The 16,574-nt window shown below is 44.6% G+C and overlaps 6 protein-coding genes across 7 annotated transcripts; 4 read left to right on the top strand and 2 right to left on the bottom strand.

The window, feature by feature from the left end:
* Positions 1 to 389: 389 nt before the first annotated feature.
* Positions 390 to 4,148, top strand: LOC138912991 (probable cytochrome P450 6d5). The gene is made up of 6 exons (XM_070215097.1): positions 390 to 449; positions 1,636 to 2,161; positions 2,264 to 2,416; positions 2,472 to 2,902; positions 3,051 to 3,299; positions 3,457 to 4,148. Exons 2-6 carry the CDS (start codon positions 1,644 to 1,646, stop codon positions 3,618 to 3,620), a joined length of 1,515 nt encoding a protein of 504 aa, XP_070071198.1. The 5' UTR covers positions 390 to 449; positions 1,636 to 1,643; the 3' UTR covers positions 3,621 to 4,148.
* On the top strand, positions 4,113 to 5,273 carry LOC138912992 (uncharacterized). Its single transcript, XM_070215098.1, has one exon. The coding sequence runs from the start codon at positions 4,113 to 4,115 to the stop codon at positions 5,193 to 5,195; it is 1,083 nt and encodes a 360-aa protein (XP_070071199.1). The 3' UTR covers positions 5,196 to 5,273.
* A 1,475-nt stretch (positions 5,274 to 6,748) lies between these two features.
* Positions 6,749 to 8,361, bottom strand: LOC108067351 (probable deoxyhypusine synthase). Its single transcript, XM_017156324.3, has 2 exons — positions 8,078 to 8,361; positions 6,749 to 8,018 (listed from the first exon to the last, which is right to left on the bottom strand). Exons 1-2 carry the CDS (start codon positions 8,267 to 8,269, stop codon positions 7,104 to 7,106), a joined length of 1,107 nt encoding a protein of 368 aa, XP_017011813.2. The 5' UTR covers positions 8,270 to 8,361; the 3' UTR covers positions 6,749 to 7,103.
* Positions 8,362 to 8,586: 225 nt separating this feature from the next.
* On the top strand, positions 8,587 to 10,434 carry LOC108067395 (NEDD8-conjugating enzyme UbcE2M). Of its 2 annotated transcripts, XM_017156404.3 has the most exons (4): positions 8,587 to 8,742; positions 8,814 to 8,996; positions 9,049 to 9,350; positions 10,063 to 10,434. In XM_017156404.3, the coding sequence occupies exons 2-4, from the start codon at positions 8,897 to 8,899 to the stop codon at positions 10,204 to 10,206; spliced, it is 546 nt and encodes a 181-aa protein (XP_017011893.1). In that variant the 5' UTR covers positions 8,587 to 8,742; positions 8,814 to 8,896; the 3' UTR covers positions 10,207 to 10,434. The 2 variants fall into 2 exon arrangements, with proteins under 2 accessions (XP_017011893.1, XP_070070396.1); XM_070214295.1 differs by lacking the exon at positions 8,587 to 8,742 and having other exon boundaries at positions 8,787 to 8,996.
* On the bottom strand, positions 10,062 to 16,471 carry LOC138912831 (mediator of RNA polymerase II transcription subunit 24-like). The gene is given in 8 exon segments (XM_070214294.1): positions 10,062 to 11,107; positions 11,701 to 11,845; positions 11,848 to 12,517; positions 12,580 to 12,940; positions 13,011 to 13,853; positions 13,914 to 14,071; positions 14,559 to 14,645; positions 16,270 to 16,471. Coding segments are annotated over 8 exon segments (2,982 nt in total). The 5' UTR covers positions 16,360 to 16,471; the 3' UTR covers positions 10,062 to 10,479.
* On the top strand, positions 14,689 to 16,239 carry LOC108067394 (chaperone protein DnaJ). The gene is made up of 2 exons (XM_017156401.3): positions 14,689 to 15,368; positions 15,417 to 16,239. Exons 1-2 carry the CDS (start codon positions 14,819 to 14,821, stop codon positions 16,175 to 16,177), a joined length of 1,311 nt encoding a protein of 436 aa, XP_017011890.2. The 5' UTR covers positions 14,689 to 14,818; the 3' UTR covers positions 16,178 to 16,239.
* Positions 16,472 to 16,574: the final 103 nt, after the last annotated feature.

Genomic DNA, 16,574 nt, shown 5'->3' with positions numbered 1-16,574 from the left:
ATATTTTTATAGACCAACGTCGTTTTGCTTAAATTTTTGTAAATTACCCAAAATTTAAGGACCTAAGATTTAAAGGTCCTATTGGGTTTTACATTGAAAAACGAAGCCTTAGTTCCTTTATCTGTTTTTGATATCAGACCTAACTTTTTAAAATACATAAAAAATATTGTAAGGATTAGACCGCCAGCACCTAGTCAGTTGCTCGTAGGTGTACCAACTGCACCTGCAGCGCCCTTCTGCGCTCTTTCTCACTTCCTCTCTCTTCGCTTCTTATCTAGCTAAATCTGTCGCGTTATCTATTCAGTCAAACTGCTTGTAAGCCCATCCATATACTTCTTGAAGCCAAGCTTTCAGTTCCGTCAGTGCGACTCTGAACTTTTACCAATAAAGACGGCATTTATGTATATTTTTATTCCAGAAAAATTTGTTTGTATTCGTTGTTATATAATGTAATTAAATTTAAATGACCTATTCGCATTATTATCCATCCATTTTATATTTGTTCCCATAAAAATATAATTTGAACATAGGAGAGTTGCATCCGTTTTTTGTGTGTATAAGGGTCTACTAAAAACCAAAGCAGCGATTTGTCCATGTACCTGCAGTTATTCTCACAATCTTTTTGGTGCCATCAGATATCTTTTAAGTCCCTTTGTCCCATTGTCCATCTACTAAATGTGACTCAATCGGGGGGATTTTCCAGGTAAACAGCAGACCAGCAGACCCAGCTTAAACAAGATAAGTGATATGTTGAGAACCCTGAGAGGACTATAAATTGTAGATCAGCTCTGCAGTCAGTTGCAGTTAGGAACTCTAAAAGTGCGGACAAAGAGTGAAAACAAAGAAAATATAATCAATATGATCGGAATATACCTACTAATCGGTGCAGTCACAATGCTATATGGGCACTTCCAAAAAAAAGTCCACCAAGCCAAAAACCTTGAAACTTGAATAAAACATATTTCAACATGATTTTGCCCCGATATTAGTTTCTAATTAGTTGGATACTGAGCTTAACTACACATTTGGAGTATAGTTTGATTATTTTTATGACAAACTCCACCAATATACGCAAAAATCAGTTTTTGGCTATTTTTTTGTTATTTTTTGGACCTATCTTCTGTTGTTAATTTATCCTATAGGAATGCTAATATGTAACATTTTTCTGTACTGAATGCTTCATTCACATGCTAAACTATTAAGTTAAAAGCAAAAACATCCAGCAATTAAGAGATAGAGGTAAAGAAATCCGCTTTACAAAACAGTCGGAAAAAATGTCCCGAGCGACATGTCCCGAGCGAATGTGGTTGAAACTTTATAAAAAAAAAAACGGCAAAGAATTTTTGAGTAAAACCAAAAGCATTTCACAGCGACATGTTTGAACAACATTCTAAAAAAAATCGCATTAAAATATTCCATCAGAATTCGCTAATTTCTGGTGTTGTATGAACTTCCCCGAAATCCACTTCTATTTTTGTCCCGAGCGAATACGGCAGTTTTTTACCGATATCTTAAAAACTAAAAGTGGTACAAAATCAAGATTTTTACCAAAAATAGAGCTTGGGAAGAGTGAAAAGAAAAGCCCATAATTAAAACTAAAATCCATTGTTTTACAATTTTTTTTCAACTTTAAAGGTGTGCAAATGTCCCGAGCGACATTTTGGAAGTGCCCATATGTCTACCTCAAGTGGACATTTAGCTACTGGGATCGAAAGGGTTTTCCCTCCACTGGAGTGAGCATCCCTTTCGGTGCTTTGGAATCCGTGGCCAAGGGAAAACGATCCTTCGGAATGGCCATCTACGATATGTACCAATCCACAAAGGAACCGGTGATTGGAATGTATCTCACCTTGAGACCTGCTCTCCTAATCCGAGATGCTCAACTGGCTCACAATGTGTTGGTCAAGGACTTTGCCAGTTTCCATGATCGAGGTATTTATGTGGATGAGAAGAACGATCCCATGTCGGCGAGCCTGTTCCAGCTGCAAGGAGCTAGCTGGAGGGCCCTACGAATTAAGCTGACGCCCTCTTTTACCTCCGGAAAATTGAAGGCTATGTTCGCGACCTCCGATTCTGTGGGGGATAAGTTAGTAGCCAGCATGAAGGCACAACTACCTGAAACGGGCAGCAAGGAGTTGGAACTCAAAAAGTTAATGGCAACGTAAGAATTGTTACTACTAATATTTAATCAAATAATCAAAAACTTAAAATTCTACTACCTTTAAACTGAAATCTCTTATATGATTTATATTTCTCCCCTCAGCTATGCCATCGATATTATTGCCACGACCATTTTTGGCCTTGATATTGACAGTTTTGCAGATCCCAACAATGAATTCCAGGCTATTAGCAAAAAGCTGAATCGTAAGCATTTCGAAGATATTATTCGTGGAGCTGCTAGTTTCCTCTTTCCCGGGTAAGGTTTAAAAGAAAATTTATAAATTACATATTTAAATATATCATCTTCATAGCCTTGAGAAGTTCTTCGTGCAAATCGGCTGGAAACAGGAGGCCACTGAAAGGATGCGTCGTTTGTCCCACAGAACCGTCGATCTCCGAGAGGAGAACAATATAGAGCGTAAGGATTTGCTGCAACTCCTTTTGCAACTCCGCAATCAGGGAAAGATCAACACTGATGATTCCGTTTGGTCAGCGGAGAGTACTAAGAATGGTGTGAAATCAATGTCAAAGGATGTGATTGCCGGCCAGCTACTCCTGTTCTACATTGCGGGCTATGAGACGACCGCCTCTACAGCCGCCTTCACTCTGTACGAGCTCACCCAAAACCCAGAGGTGATGGAAAAGGCCAAGGAGGATGTGCGTAGGGCCATCGAAAAGCACGGCGGAAAGCTGACCTACGATGCCATCTCGGACATGAAGTACCTGGAGGCCTGTGTTCTCGGTAAGTTGTGACAGATAGATATAGATCTCTGGCCTAGAGGCAAAAGCTTTGTTTTTCCAAATGCCAAGCGCTTACCAAATTTCTAATCACTTGGAAAAATAATACATGACTTCGTTTCTTACTATAATAATAATATGTTTTTATACAGAGACTGCCCGCAAATACCCGGCTCTTCCATTGCTAAACAGAATTTGCACTCAGGACTATCCTGTACCCCATAGCAAACTAGTGATCCGAAAGGGCACACCAGTTATAATCTCCGTTATCGGAATGCATCGCGATGCCGAGTACTTCCCCGATCCGCTTAGCTATCAACCAGAACGCTATCTGGAGGATAACAAAAACTTCAACCAAGCGGCCTACATGCCTTTTGGCGAGGGGCCCAGGATGTGCATCGGTAGGCAATAATCGAATAAATATTATCCAATAGAAATACAACTTTTCGATTTTTTTCATTTTTAATTTGCTTAAATTCTGGACAAGCATTTTACTATAATTGATGGCTTATGTCCTGTTTCACCAAATCTACTTACTCTTATTTATTTATTTTCAAGGCGCACGCATGGGAAAGGTGAATGTGAAGATAGCGATTGCCAAGGTTTTGTCTAATTTCGATCTGGAGATCCGCAAGGAAAAGAGTGAGATTGAGTTCGGAGTCAATGGAGTGCCGTTGATGCCAAAATCAGGTGTTCCTGTGCGTCTTTCTCTGAAAAAGTAGTCCTCAAGATGACGTTCTTAATCCCACAATAAAACTTAGTAAATCCTTTAATAAATCTGCATTGTTAGTTAATAAATATTTGGTGGTGGAGTCATAGACTTTTTAAAACGACTTTAAAATAAATATCTACATCGTATTACTGGCGTGTATTAATGTTTATAATAACCGATAATAACACAGTGCAACATGAAAAATTTAACATCAATTTAATGGGAGGAAAATACTCATCAAAATTAGCAAAAACCCATTAGGGATTCTCTGGCTTAAAGTTAAAATACCATTTTTATTTTTAATGGCCGTAGTAAAACATAGTAGACCTTAGTAAAACATAGTAAACATAGTAAATATAGTAAAACATAGTAATCCATGGTAATAGTAAACCTTTTTCACATTTTGGATCAACTCTTCCCACCGATCACAAAAATAGAACCAAAAAAAAAACTGAAAAAATTGAACTCGAAATTCCAAAAACTTACAAAAAGGTTATAACAGATGAGCGATCTTAACGAGTGCGCCCTGGATCGCCACTTCGCCGCCCAGTTGCGTGACTTGCAATCGTACTCAAAGGAACACCCAGTTAGCCAGGAGGATTTTGCCATTAGCCAGCGCTGGATGAAATACTTCCAGGGAGCTAAAGGCCTTGACAAATTCGCCCGGAACTGCATGTTGATGCTGATGTTCAACCAACTAAGGGAGATTGGCCACCTGAGTAAACCCTTCACTGAAATGGAGAACATGGACCGCTCATTGGATGATTTGGTGAACGAGTACCAGGTTACTGCAGTGGTTGCAGATGCCCAGGAAACGGAGACCAGTGCCTCGAGCCCTGACGGTGGGAGTAGTGGCTGCTATCAGGAGGTGACCTCAGAGGAGCCTCTTACCGGTCCCCAATTCGAGAGCATAAAACAGGCGAACCAGGAGCTCCTCAAGGAGATTGACTCTCTGCACAGCCGCACCGTGGAAACGGAGAAGCTCTACAGGAGCCGAAATCAAGAGCTGGAGAAGAAGATGGCCGATAAATCCAAGAAGGGCAAACCGAAGCTCGTTCAGGAGGGCATCAGCCAATCCTGCCGAGCGGCCATTCACCTTTTGAAGGATTGGCCGGGCGATACAGTGCGACTCAATTTCCTGGCCACCTGCTTTGAGCCCCTCCTGCGGAAAGAACTGGTAACCAGCTTACAGATCGCCGAGCTCGATCTCAAATTGGAGGACACTTTGAACAGCCTGGTTATGCAGGCCTGTTCGCGAAGGGACGACAATGTTCGGATGCTTTATGAGCAAATTTTGAGGCATGATAAGAATGTCCTTAAAGAAAAGGAGGAGAAGCTGCGCCGTTTTCAGGAATCCTTGAAGCAGGAGCGTCAAAGACTGCGGGTGCTTTCCGAGGATCTGAAACGGCGGGAGGATCTCATTCGGAGGCACCAAGCCATCGCCACTTTGGCAGCTACAGGACTTCCGCCCGAAGACCTGGGCAGCCTGAGGTGCGAGTTGTGTCAAAGGGAAGTCTCCGAAAGCGACGAGGATCTGCCAGAATTTTCCGATGCATTTAGCGATCTGTCCGTAGACAAATGCTAAACCTTCGACGATAACCTCCACATAACACATTCCCACATTCCAAATGTATTTTCCATTTTCTTGTTCGAATCAATAAATCGTTGAGTTGTTTTGAAAAGTTCTGACCCCCCTCTCACTTTTCACCGCCTGCGTCCCTGTCAACTGCAAAACTTTTAATGTAGTTTTAATTTTCTCGTAATCACGGAGGGAAGTTGGCTGCAGTCTTGGAAAGTCGGCAATCATCTACGCACTTACACTTTGGAAAATTTACCTTTAAATATCTATACTTTTATAGTTCTAAATTTTAGAATTGCATATTTTTAAGGCTGTTTTTTTTTTAATATAAATTGTAAAAAGTCATTAAAACACAGATTCAATTGGTGAAATATTTTAGCAACCGACTTTATATTTTGATATTAAATTTGGTATGTGTTTCTGAATTTAAAAATCAAATATTTGTTCTTCAGTTTAAACTGATTCTGACTACTTGTTTTCTCCCAGTGCAGTGACCACTCTTCAGCCTGCGAAGAGGAGAAAAGAAAACGCAGCCAGAAACTACAAAGTAGGAAGAGCAGCAACAGCTTTGTTCGTAATTAGTTTTTAAGCGCTTCGAAAGAGTGTGTGAAAGCAGGATATATATAGGTCCTAAGTGGGCCCAAGGAGTGTGTGTGTGGGTGTGTGCCTTTGGTTATGACAACATGCAGTTAAGCACTTCTTAACGATGGCGGACTGCCGATAATGGTCTTGCGAAAATAAGTGCAATTGATTTTCTTGGCAGCGAACATAAATTTCAAAGAAATAAATTGCTTTTAATGCCATAGTTTCGTCATTCCAAAGCTTAGCTGCGGCAAATTGCTAACAAAAATATGAACTAGGAATTTAAGACTTTAATCTTTTACCAGGTTCCAAACTTAGGACTCCTAACACTTAGATTTTAATAAATCATTTTTATCAAAAGAGTCTTCAATGATTCCTTAAGGATCTATAAATTTTAAAAATCATACGATTTTCATAAATCGTTAAATATTATGAAACACCAAACAATTATAACAAAGTTTTTATCAAAATAGTCTTCAAAGAATCTTTAAGGATCTTTATATTTTTTTAAAAATCATACGATTTTCATCAAACACCAAACAACCGAAACAAAGTTTCGCCGCCTTGAAAAGCGTATAAATTTAAAAATTTTGGTAAAGCCAAAACAATATTTGCCATATACACGCTTAAATAGTTTTTCTTTGCCTCGGCCCCAAAAACCATTCATTTTCCAAAAAGCCAGAGGAAAAGTTGCAAGCAGTTGGTAAAAAGTTGTCAAAGAAAATGCAGTGCCCCTGCAATCCCCAAACTTTCTGCCAGTCCATCTTTCTCCACTGCCGCCTGACAATAGCTCAAAATATGTTGCGCCAACTGTCGATGCGGCAGGAGAAGAGTAAGAAATAAGTGTGCAAAAAAGTTTCCGCTTGGCTTTAATGATGCGTGCAGACAGCCAAAGTTTAGTTGGCCAAAATGGAGGAACCATTTTTGAAGAGCGCTTACATTAGTGGCATAAAGTTAATGACAAATTTCGTGGACTTGTGCGGATGCACTGTGCAATTTCCGGTTAACAAGAGCGAACTTCGCAAACAATTAAGGCCAGAAGTAATGGAATATTTGCGTAAAACTAAGCATCTGCGGCCGCCGGCAAAAGTTGCATTTTTGCGGCACTAAAGCGACTCCGGCAGAAGCATTATGGCGGAATGTGAATGGCCCACCGGAGGTGCCGGAGTGCAATGCTGCTGCAACATCTCCGACGTTGCTTAATGGCCTCCTGCCCGGCATAACACTTCGGGGACTCGCAATACGACCCATCTGCTGCCCCAGCACCGTTCCTTAATAAGTTACATCTGTACATTTGCCTTGATTGCGTTGTCCTTGTTTTCTCTCGTATATTTACACTTGGTTAGTCTCTTGGGGCGGCGTTTTACCGGCGGAATGATGCCGCCTGGCAAAGGTTTCGCCCACAATCAATGGAAAGACCAAGCTGGCCTCGGCATAGACCTTAACAGGCGTGGCATCCTTTCTGATCTTGCCCCAGGATATGGCCTCATCCGGCCGGGCGCCACTGTCGCTGCCATCAAACTCCGAGGCGGTGTTGATAAAAACCGAGTAATCAGCTCCATTCCGCATCAGATTGGCGTTGCAAATGTGATGTTTGATCACGCCACCGCCCACGATGATCATCCCACTGTTGACGGCCTTCACGGCCATGGTGTTTAGCCGCCGCAGATCGGAGAGGATGTCCACCACGAGTCCGGGCTGCCGGAAGGAGTGAAAGTACATCATGTCGCCCAGACTGCCGTCCGTCAAGGCGGGACAAAAGACGGGTATTTGATTCTTGGCTGCCCAGTAGTAAATAGAACTGGGATCGCCGATGCGCAGGCCCAACCGATGGATAATCTTCGAAGGCGACCAGACAGTGCCCTCCGACTTCTGCTCCTCCAGCATCTCGTCCAGCAGCGGCATCACCCAGTCCTCGAACTTGCAGTAGTTGTCGTTGGGCACCAGCAGATTGCCAATGCGGTTGATTCCGCGCTCGCGCAAATCCCTGCCGCTCAGCTCAAAGGAGCCCATAAATGTGGGCGCCAGGCACTTGATGAAGTCCTCCTCCACGCCGCCCGCCGTCGTCACAATGCAGTCGATCATGCGGTGCTCGGCCAGGAAACGGATGGTCTCCCGCAGGCCCGACGAGACCAAATTGGATGTGTAGCCCAGGAAAACGGTGCACTTGCTCCTTCGCCTGATGAACTCGTCGCTCTCATGGCTGTCCACCTGGTCGGGCTCCAGTGGCTGCTCCCTGCAATCCAGCTGCCAGTGTTAGGGGTTTGTAACGTATGAAGAGCAGAGTGAGTAACTAAATTACTTACCATTTTGTTGATTTCGCGGATGGCCAGGCCGAGATTGGTGGCCTGGAACCCGGTGTTCACATAGGATTCGAAGAGTTTGCTGTAGTTTACGCCCTCGTTGAAGTCGTAGCCCAGAACTTGGGGCGTGTCCTCCGCCAGAGCCTCGCTGCGCTTCAGCACTGCATCCTTGGCCACCGATGGCTCAGATGACATGGTCAGAATCCTTTAAATTCAAAATAAACAAGAAGTGGGAGCTTAATTCGAAAATCAACATGTGCTGGTTGTGGCAGCCCTGGTTTCCGTTAGAGATGGCATTTGCGAAGTAGCTAATAAAAGCTAACAAAATAGGCGGAATTTTCTAAATTATTAAGTGATTAATCAAAATTTGAATTTCACATTAAATTAAAGTTTTCGAATTGCAAGAACTTTTTATGGGAAAATTTACATTGATTTTTGGTTTAATTTTACTTATTTAAAACCTCTACTTGAGATATGGCTTTTAAATAGCCAACTGCCAATCCGCTTACCAGCACTACCCAGCGCAACTATCGACCCATGACCATCGCTATCATCGGGCGCCACCATCGATTACTCATAGCTATCGCTTGGCAGCTGCCATCGCCAGACAGAAACAAGGAAAAGAAAGAAATTTTTAACATCAGAGATTCAGAGATCTATTGTTAACGGTAGGCCAACCACCAGTCGAACGACTGCCCAACAATCACTGACCTTTCAAACCATGCACCCTGCCCGCTAGGCAGCAAAAGACCCGCAGAAAAGGACAAAACCGAGCCCAGCCAAACGCAGAAGAAGAAACGCCAGCGAGACGAGGACGCCAAGATGATTAAACTATTCACGCTGAAGCAGCAGAAGAAAGACGGCGAACAAAAGGGCAGTCAGCAGAAGAAAGCCTCCGCCGCCCAGCTGCGCATACAGAAAGGTAATCTATGTGATATCCAAACTGCATTATAGCCTAAACATCCCCCTTTCAGATATTAACGAACTGAACCTGCCAAACACTTGCGCCACAGACTTTCCCGATCCCGATGACTTGCTCAACTTCAAGCTGATCATCTCGCCCGACGAGGGCTTCTACAGAGACGGGCGCTTCGTGTTCAACTTCCGCGTCGGCTCCAACTATCCGCACGAGCCGCCCAAGGTGAAGTGCGCCACCCAGGTGTACCATCCCAACATCGACCTGGAGGGCAACGTCTGCCTCAACATTCTGCGCGAGGACTGGAACCCAGTGCTCAACATCAACTCCATCGTCTATGGCTTGCAGTTTCTGTTTTTGGTTCGTATTCTTTGGACTTTCTTATATCTAGTATCACCCACTAGAAAATTCCAAAATTGTCTTATTTCACAAGGGAGAAAATGTGAAAGAATCATAATGTTTCTATTTCTATTATTATTTAAGAATGCTTTAAGATTTGTGTACCTACCTAAACAAATTAATAGTAATTATTTTTAAGGGGGTTTCTGTTTTTGGTTCGTATTCTTCAGATTTTCTTATATATCACATTAATCACCCACCAGAATATTCCAAAATAGTCTTATTTCACAAGGGAAAAAATGTGACAAAAAACATTTTTCCATATTCTAATTTTCTTTTTCTTATAGATACAATTTTATTTTAAAATGCTTTAAGATTTGTATACCTACCATCTTGTAGTTCTATTTAAAACTAAATTTTAAAAATTTATCATATGTTTATTTTTAAACAATTGGTACTAATCATTTTGATTAAGGGGGTTCACCCATTTCTCGGTTTAAAAAATTCGAATTTTGTTTCCTCTAATATAATCTATAACTTATCTAGAATATGTGGTTCTTGAACCACCAATTTGAATTCTGTTATCGAAATATGAGATTTTTATAGAAGGCAATTTCAGATCATTAAATTCTCTTTAAAATTATTATAAACTTTATAATTAATATAAGTTTCTACTTATATATTATTTTATATTTATATTATCGTTATATTAACTCCCAGTAAATGCTTGCAGGAACCCAATCCCGAGGATCCGCTCAACAAGGAGGCGGCCGACGTCCTGCAGACCAATCGCCGCCAATTCGAGAGCAATGTGAAGAAGGCGATGCGCGGCGGCTGTGTGGGCGAGACCTACTTCGAGTGCTGTTTGCTCAAGTGATATAGGGAATCCGAAGGTCTCTTACTTTAAGCCTGCCCAAACACCCAACCCCAAAACCCCCGCTAACTGGAGAAGATGATGATGCAAGCAACAAGCAACCACACAGATGACGAAAATCGGCGACAACAAATTAATGTAATAAACGAAAGCAAAATCCACTGCGTGCGAAGAAGAAGCCGACTCGAGTCACCAATTTCTAGTTTTTAATACAATTCATTTAGCAATTTCGCCCGCCCGTCTCTTAATCTTAATCGTAATCGGCATTGGAATCCCTCACAGGTGTATGCTGTGCCTGGCCATCTGCATGTTCCGCCACAGGCACAAATCGGCCACCGCCGACTGCCTTCCCGCCTGCAATCGCAGGTCGTAGAGTCTGCTGATCAGTCCCACGCGAATGTCGTCGGTCACGAGAACCTTGAGAAGCTGCTGCACCAGGCTGGTGGGCAGCAGGCGAAGAACGGGGGCCACTCGCTCACCGCCGCACTCCACCAGCAGCGAGATGAACTGATAGACGAAAACGGCCTTGGGCGACAATTCATCTCCGCTGACAAACTGCACGAATACTCCGAAAATGTGCTGCACGCTCGTCTGCAGGGGTTCTTTTAGCGTGAGTGGCGTGGTTCGCAATTCCGTGGCGGATGTCGATCCTAGTAAACCTCCGAATCCTGCACCGGCTGTAGATGTATCCGTGAAATCACTGGAGTTGTCGCTACCATCGCCAATCACCTTGCGCACTTTGGCCGCATTGGCCGCCAGTTCCTCCTCGTCGTGCGATCTCGAACGCTTCTTCATGGCCGTCAAGGCTGAGGAGGCATTCCCCTTGCGGGCTTCCAGGCAGGAAATAATACAGTAGACACACAGGCGGGCCAGCACCAGCGATTGGGGCTCATTGATGTCCTCACTGAAATATTAACGCAGTTTTAGATTCAACATCTTTTCTTTTTCAATCGCCAATAATTTGATTCTTTCGATATAAATAAATAATGTAAACTATATAAGATTATTTGACCGATTATGTGGCCTTGGAAATATCTTCAAATTTCTGATTTGTTTAATTCAGTTCTACGTGAAATAAATTGAATGCTTTTCTAATTCATTTCGAATTTAATGAATGAATGAATAATTTTTATGCCAAATTTTTTTGTGCTTTCTTTCGAGAACAAAAAGTGGACATTTTTTAACAAATCAATGTTAACTGCTTAGTAAATAAAATTCAGGCAGATTTTCTCAATTATGGCCCTTTCTTCTTGAAAAAAAATTGTCGTTTGAATTATTTCGGAATTTGTGGCATTCGTCCAATCAATTCTATTAAACTCAAAATTCAAAATCATTTAATTCTATTAAACTCAAAATTCTAATTAATTCATTCATATAAAACAAAAAAATCAAAATAATTCATTGAATCCATTTATGCAGGGCTCTAATAAATAAATAAATTATTTGATAGACTATGTGGCCTTGAAAATATTATAAAATGTAATGCCAAGTACTTACCCCTGTCGACGGAGTATAAGAGGAGCCACCACATACTGCAGCAACGCCTCCGTGGTCTTCTCGATGTCCAGATGCATCACGGCAAACACCACATCCATCGTTCGCGACATATCCCTGGTGTACTTGCAGGCCAGCAGCTGCTCCCCAGCTGCGTGGACAGCCACGCCGCTCCGCCGGCCAGCAGCAGGGACTCGAGTGACTGGGCGGCGCGAACGGGCAGGTGACCGGCATCGATCACAGTGCGCCACACCTCGCGGAACTGCTCGACCAGCGGGGAGTGTGAAATCAGGCGGGATTTTGTGCTCGGAGCTGGATGCACATCGTGTTGCATTTTCCTAATAATCTGATAAGACAAAGCTAACCGCTCCTTGGCGTTTTCCTGGCTGGACAGCTCCTCGCTGGTCAACGGCGCCAGGAACTGCTGAATCATGTTCAGCGGCTTCAGAAGCTCCGTCTCCTTGACCGAATACATGTAGGCACACAGGAAACTGGTGGCGCAAACAGAGAAGCTGAAAAGTCGCCGCTTTATGTTGTCCAGAATACTCTTAACATCCGCCGAGGAGAGCGTCTCCTGCTCCCAGGCGATGAGCACGTGATGAAGGACACCCGGGAGATTCAGGCAGGTCTCCTGCCAACTCAGGCTGCTTGGCTTCAGTTGGGCTGTCTCCGGTTTGCTGAAACTGAGCAGCAGCTCATCCACAATACTGTCGTCGCAGAGGGCGAGAATTTGGCGGGGATTCTTAAGCTTGTTGCGCTCCACCATGCACTCGCGCACCCATTTCTCAAAGAAGGAGTCACCGCGCTCGGATAAAACGACCTGAAATGTAAACAAGAATTCATTAATATTACGAAAGATTCAAGTTAAAATATAAGTTTTACATCTGATCCGTAGGTCTGCACAATGCTGGTCAACATGAGAAAAGAGACATCGAAAAGTGTTGAACGGATGACGCACAACTTGCCCAGCTCGCCGGGAACAGGCTTGGAGTTCTCATTGCACTGAATCAGGCGGGAAACGAAGGTCTTGAGGCGTCCTTCCACTGTGGCCACCGAGAGAATCAACTCGAAGCTGTTGCCCACTGGCACCTGGCAGAGAACGTTCACCATGTCTTGCACCTTGTTGGTGCACAGCGTCTTTAGCACTCCGGAGAGCGGAACCTCTGCCCGCTTGATGAAGTTGATGTTGGAGGGTGTCTGCTGGCCATTATCGCATTTTTTCAGCAACTGAGAGGCGGCTTCTCTGGAGGGGGAATTTAAAATCAGAGATCACGGTTAATACAGTACACAAATTGCATTATTTCTCTACCAACCTCTGACTGGCGAACTTCTTGACATGCACATCATTGACCAGCTGCTGCTTGGTCCAGTCGTTCAGCAGGAACTCGATCATATTGCACGAGCACTTGGTGTCCATGAAGTCCAGCAGCAGGTTGTCCTCGATGAGCAGCTCCAGGGCCTCCACCAATTCGGGAATGTAATCCGCCGGCGGTGGCTGCTCGCCGGGTATCCGCTGCAGTGCGTGCAGCTGCTTGATGATGTGCGGCATCTTGAAGAACATGAAGGCACCCCACATGGTATCCGGACTAGTATCGGCCACATTGCTCAGCGTGAGGAAGCCGGCACGAATGATTTCGTAGAAAAGGCGTGTATTGGAGTACCTCTTCAACCGCTGCAGCATCTGCAACTCGGCCACGTAGTAGCTGGTGTCCTTGCAAGGGTTCAGCAACACTTCCACCGCCAGCAGCGGCTGCACACAGCACGAGATCTTCTCCAGCGTTGGCGGCGCATTCAGTGGCTGCATATCCAAATGCTTGGCCTCAATGTAGGCCAATTGCTGGAGTTGCTGTTCTACGCTTGGCGAGTTTAGCGTGAAATTGGAGTTGGTCAACGATCCCTTGATGCTGGAGTACTTATCCCGAATCCGTCCGCATATTTCGAGCTCCTCGTGGCAACCCACAAACAGCATGGAGAGCAGGAACTGCTGCTGACTCAGGCGCTCGATCACAACGCAGGTCTGGTCCAGCATGTACGATTGCTCGGCGCTAATCTCCCCGTAAAGTTCGTAATGCTGAACAGTTCTGGCAAAGATTTGGAGCAGCCAGTAGACCAGGTGGACCACGGCGCTCGGCAGCACAGCTTCCTCGGATTTTATGCTGGAAAAGGGGAGTTTACAGATGAATAAGCATATAAATTAGGAGGTTTGTTATATCTACCGGCAGGTAACTCCATCCACAATGCTGGCCAGGAACTCCAGGAGCGCTGTGATGCAATAAACACGCTCCAATTTGTCATATTTAGCAATGCAGCGAAGGACAGCGGCATGCGAGACGAGATGGGCGCATAAAGAGTGCTTCAGGTAATTGAGAACCAACTGTAGGGATTAAATAGTTAAACCATAAGTTAAATTAATTACATTTAAATTTTCAACAATTATTTAAACCATCAGTTCTTAATGTTAATTGTAAATGTTGTATACAAGTGTAAAACTCTAATATAAGTAGGGACTTAAATATTTTCATTATTTTTAGGCTCAGATGACAATTCAATTTTTAACGTCAATTTATTGTAGCAATTGTTCTTTAATGGGACTTTAAACGAGCGCGAGAAAGAATCAAATATTTTTGGCTGCTCTGTCACTAACATAAATAATAAAGGCGCGATATTAATCCTGACTCGCTTGAACTTATTTAAACTCACACAGATGAAAAATTGTCGCAATAAATTGACGCTAAGAACTAAATGTGTCATCTGAGCCTAAATATTGTTCATGTGACTAGTGCATTAATTTATAAGGAAATCCTTGTAGCACTAGGAAATGAGAAAGAAATAAATAATATATAAATCAACTAGTCCTTTACCGGATTTGCTGTTGAGCCAATGAGCGCCTGCTGCATCAGACAGTCCGCCAGATTGTACACATCTCCACTGACTCCCCTGGGCAGCACCTGAAAAATTAATCAACAGAAACTATGTTTAACTATCTTACACTTGCTTTTCCTATCAAACTTTCACACAATAATCACATAAAATAAAATACAGAACAGCCAGAACATCGAGTTAGGATTTCCACTTAGATATTAACCATACAAAGTTACATTCTTCTTCGTTAAGCGACCAGATGATGTTCCGTTTAAAAATCTTTCGCATGATGGGCGGAGCGGCGACAATTGCGCCTTGCCTGGAGTTGGATCGGAGCAGATCCTGCTGGATTTTGAGGCGGTGGGTCAGTCAATACCAGTTCAGGACCACCAAACAGGCCTACTATCCGGATCGCCAGCGGGAGGCGAAGCGACCGGCGGCGGGAACGGCGCCACAACAGGTCACCTCGCCGGCTGTAAAGTCTTCGCAGGGACGCGGCATGCCCAAGGATTACTACTACAAGGTTTTAGGTGTCAATCGGCACGCCTCCATCCAGCAAATCCGCTCCGCCTTCTATGCCCTGGCCAAGCGCTATCATCCCGACTCGACGCACTCGGAGCAGAAGCTGAAGCACTTCCAGGAGCTGTCCAACGCGTACAACATCCTCACCGACGAGACGAAGCGTTTGGAGTACGACCAGCTGGGTGGGATTAAGGATGAGCGAGCCTTCCTGGAGCAGGCGGGCAATCCCATGAATGTGGACCTCGAGGAGGCCAAGAAGTTTGACTCGGAGAAGTCAACAAGTGATGGTGAGTAGTGGAAAACCAGATGAGCCTCATTTAATATTCCCCCTCCAGAGATTAGCAAACTCAAGAGCAACGAGTTCGAGCTGCCGCTGGACTTCATGGAGGCCACCGTGGGCTGCAAGAAGCGGCTGGAGCTGCGCTACCTGCGCAAGTGCGAGACCTGCAAGGGCAAGTCGCAGCTGATGGCGCACCGGGATGTGGGCAAGGAGCCGTGCAGGCGCTGCAATGGCACCGGCAAGGTGACCACCAAGACGGCCACCTTCTCTGCTGTGAACACGTGCACGCAGTGCAAGGGAAAGCGTTTCACGAATCGCAATGACTGCGAAACCTGTGCGAATCGCGGCTTTGTGGTTTCCAGCGTGGATGTGATGGTGGCGGTGCCATCGGGATCGCGGGATGGGGATGTGGTGAGCCTGGTGAATCCGGCCAACAAGCAGCAGGTCACCTACCGCCTCACGGTGCCCGGTAGCGAGTATTTCCGGCGCGTGGGCAATGATATCTTTACGGATAAGCATTTGAACATCTCCGAAGCGATCCTAGGTGGAACCTTCCAGGTGCGCGGCTTGTACGAGAGCGTGGAGCTGCGCGTGGAGCCGGGCACACAGTCGCACACCCAGGTGCTGCTCAAGGGCAAGGGCGTGCGCTGCAAGGAGGGCGTGGGCCACCACATCGTCACGTTGAAGGTGCGGATTCCGAGGAATCTCTCCGTAAAGCAGCGCCAACTGGTCTTGGCTTTGTCCCAGGCGGAGGATCCGGTCTTTGAGCCGAAGACTAAGACTATAGGCAAGGAGCCCGGCAACTTGAGTCCCTAAAATTCTCTATGTGCAGACTTAATTCCGTTTATAATTATAATATAATCTCCTCAGACACACGAAATATGTATTGGTTGTTTAAGTCGCCTTGCCTTCTTTATGTTGATGCCCCACTGGGAGTCCGACCAGCGCTCGCGCCACGCCACATAGATGAGCTGGAGGATCTTGTTGTTCTCCTTCATCTCGCGCGTCCGTGGATATCTAAAATTTATTTATTTCTCGTATTTCTCGCGATTTGTTTGACCTAAACTTTTTCCGCTGTTTTCTTTTTTGAGCACCGCTGTCAGTGATGGGCGAAACCCGATGCCGCTTTAGAGATGGAACCTCCGATAGATATCGATATCAGCGGTTGCAGTGTTGGGCAACACTTTGAATTTAACCGTTGCCCGCCTTTCAA

Source organism: Drosophila takahashii, chromosome 3L (assembly GCF_030179915.1).
Source record: "Drosophila takahashii strain IR98-3 E-12201 chromosome 3L, DtakHiC1v2, whole genome shotgun sequence".
In the NCBI taxonomy this organism is placed as follows: Eukaryota; Metazoa; Arthropoda; class Insecta; order Diptera; family Drosophilidae; genus Drosophila; species Drosophila takahashii.
Note: the sequence above shows the minus strand (reverse complement) of the source record. Positions and strands in the feature narration are given on the sequence as shown.

Coding starts and splice junctions, on each gene's coding strand:
- LOC108067351 (XM_017156324.3), bottom strand. CDS start 8,269: ATGTCATCTGAGCCATCGGTGGCCAAGGATGCAGTGCTGAAGCGCAGC. Junction 8,019..8,077: donor TCCGCGAAATCAACAAAATG/GTAAGTAATTTA, acceptor TAACACTGGCAG/CTGGATTGCAGGGAGCAGCC.
- LOC108067394 (XM_017156401.3), top strand. CDS start 14,819: ATGATGTTCCGTTTAAAAATCTTTCGCATGATGGGCGGAGCGGCGACA. Junction 15,369..15,416: donor GGAGAAGTCAACAAGTGATG/GTGAGTAGTGGA, acceptor TTCCCCCTCCAG/AGATTAGCAAACTCAAGAGC.
- LOC138912991 (XM_070215097.1), top strand. CDS start 1,644: ATGTCCCGAGCGACATTTTGGAAGTGCCCATATGTCTACCTCAAGTGG. Junction 2,417..2,471: donor GCTAGTTTCCTCTTTCCCGG/GTAAGGTTTAAA, acceptor TCATCTTCATAG/CCTTGAGAAGTTCTTCGTGC. Junction 3,300..3,456: donor GGGGCCCAGGATGTGCATCG/GTAGGCAATAAT, acceptor TTTATTTTCAAG/GCGCACGCATGGGAAAGGTG.
- LOC138912992 (XM_070215098.1), top strand. CDS start 4,113: ATGAGCGATCTTAACGAGTGCGCCCTGGATCGCCACTTCGCCGCCCAG.
- LOC108067395 (XM_017156404.3), top strand. CDS start 8,897: ATGATTAAACTATTCACGCTGAAGCAGCAGAAGAAAGACGGCGAACAA. Junction 8,997..9,048: donor CCAGCTGCGCATACAGAAAG/GTAATCTATGTG, acceptor TCCCCCTTTCAG/ATATTAACGAACTGAACCTG. Junction 9,351..10,062: donor GCTTGCAGTTTCTGTTTTTG/GTTCGTATTCTT, acceptor AAATGCTTGCAG/GAACCCAATCCCGAGGATCC.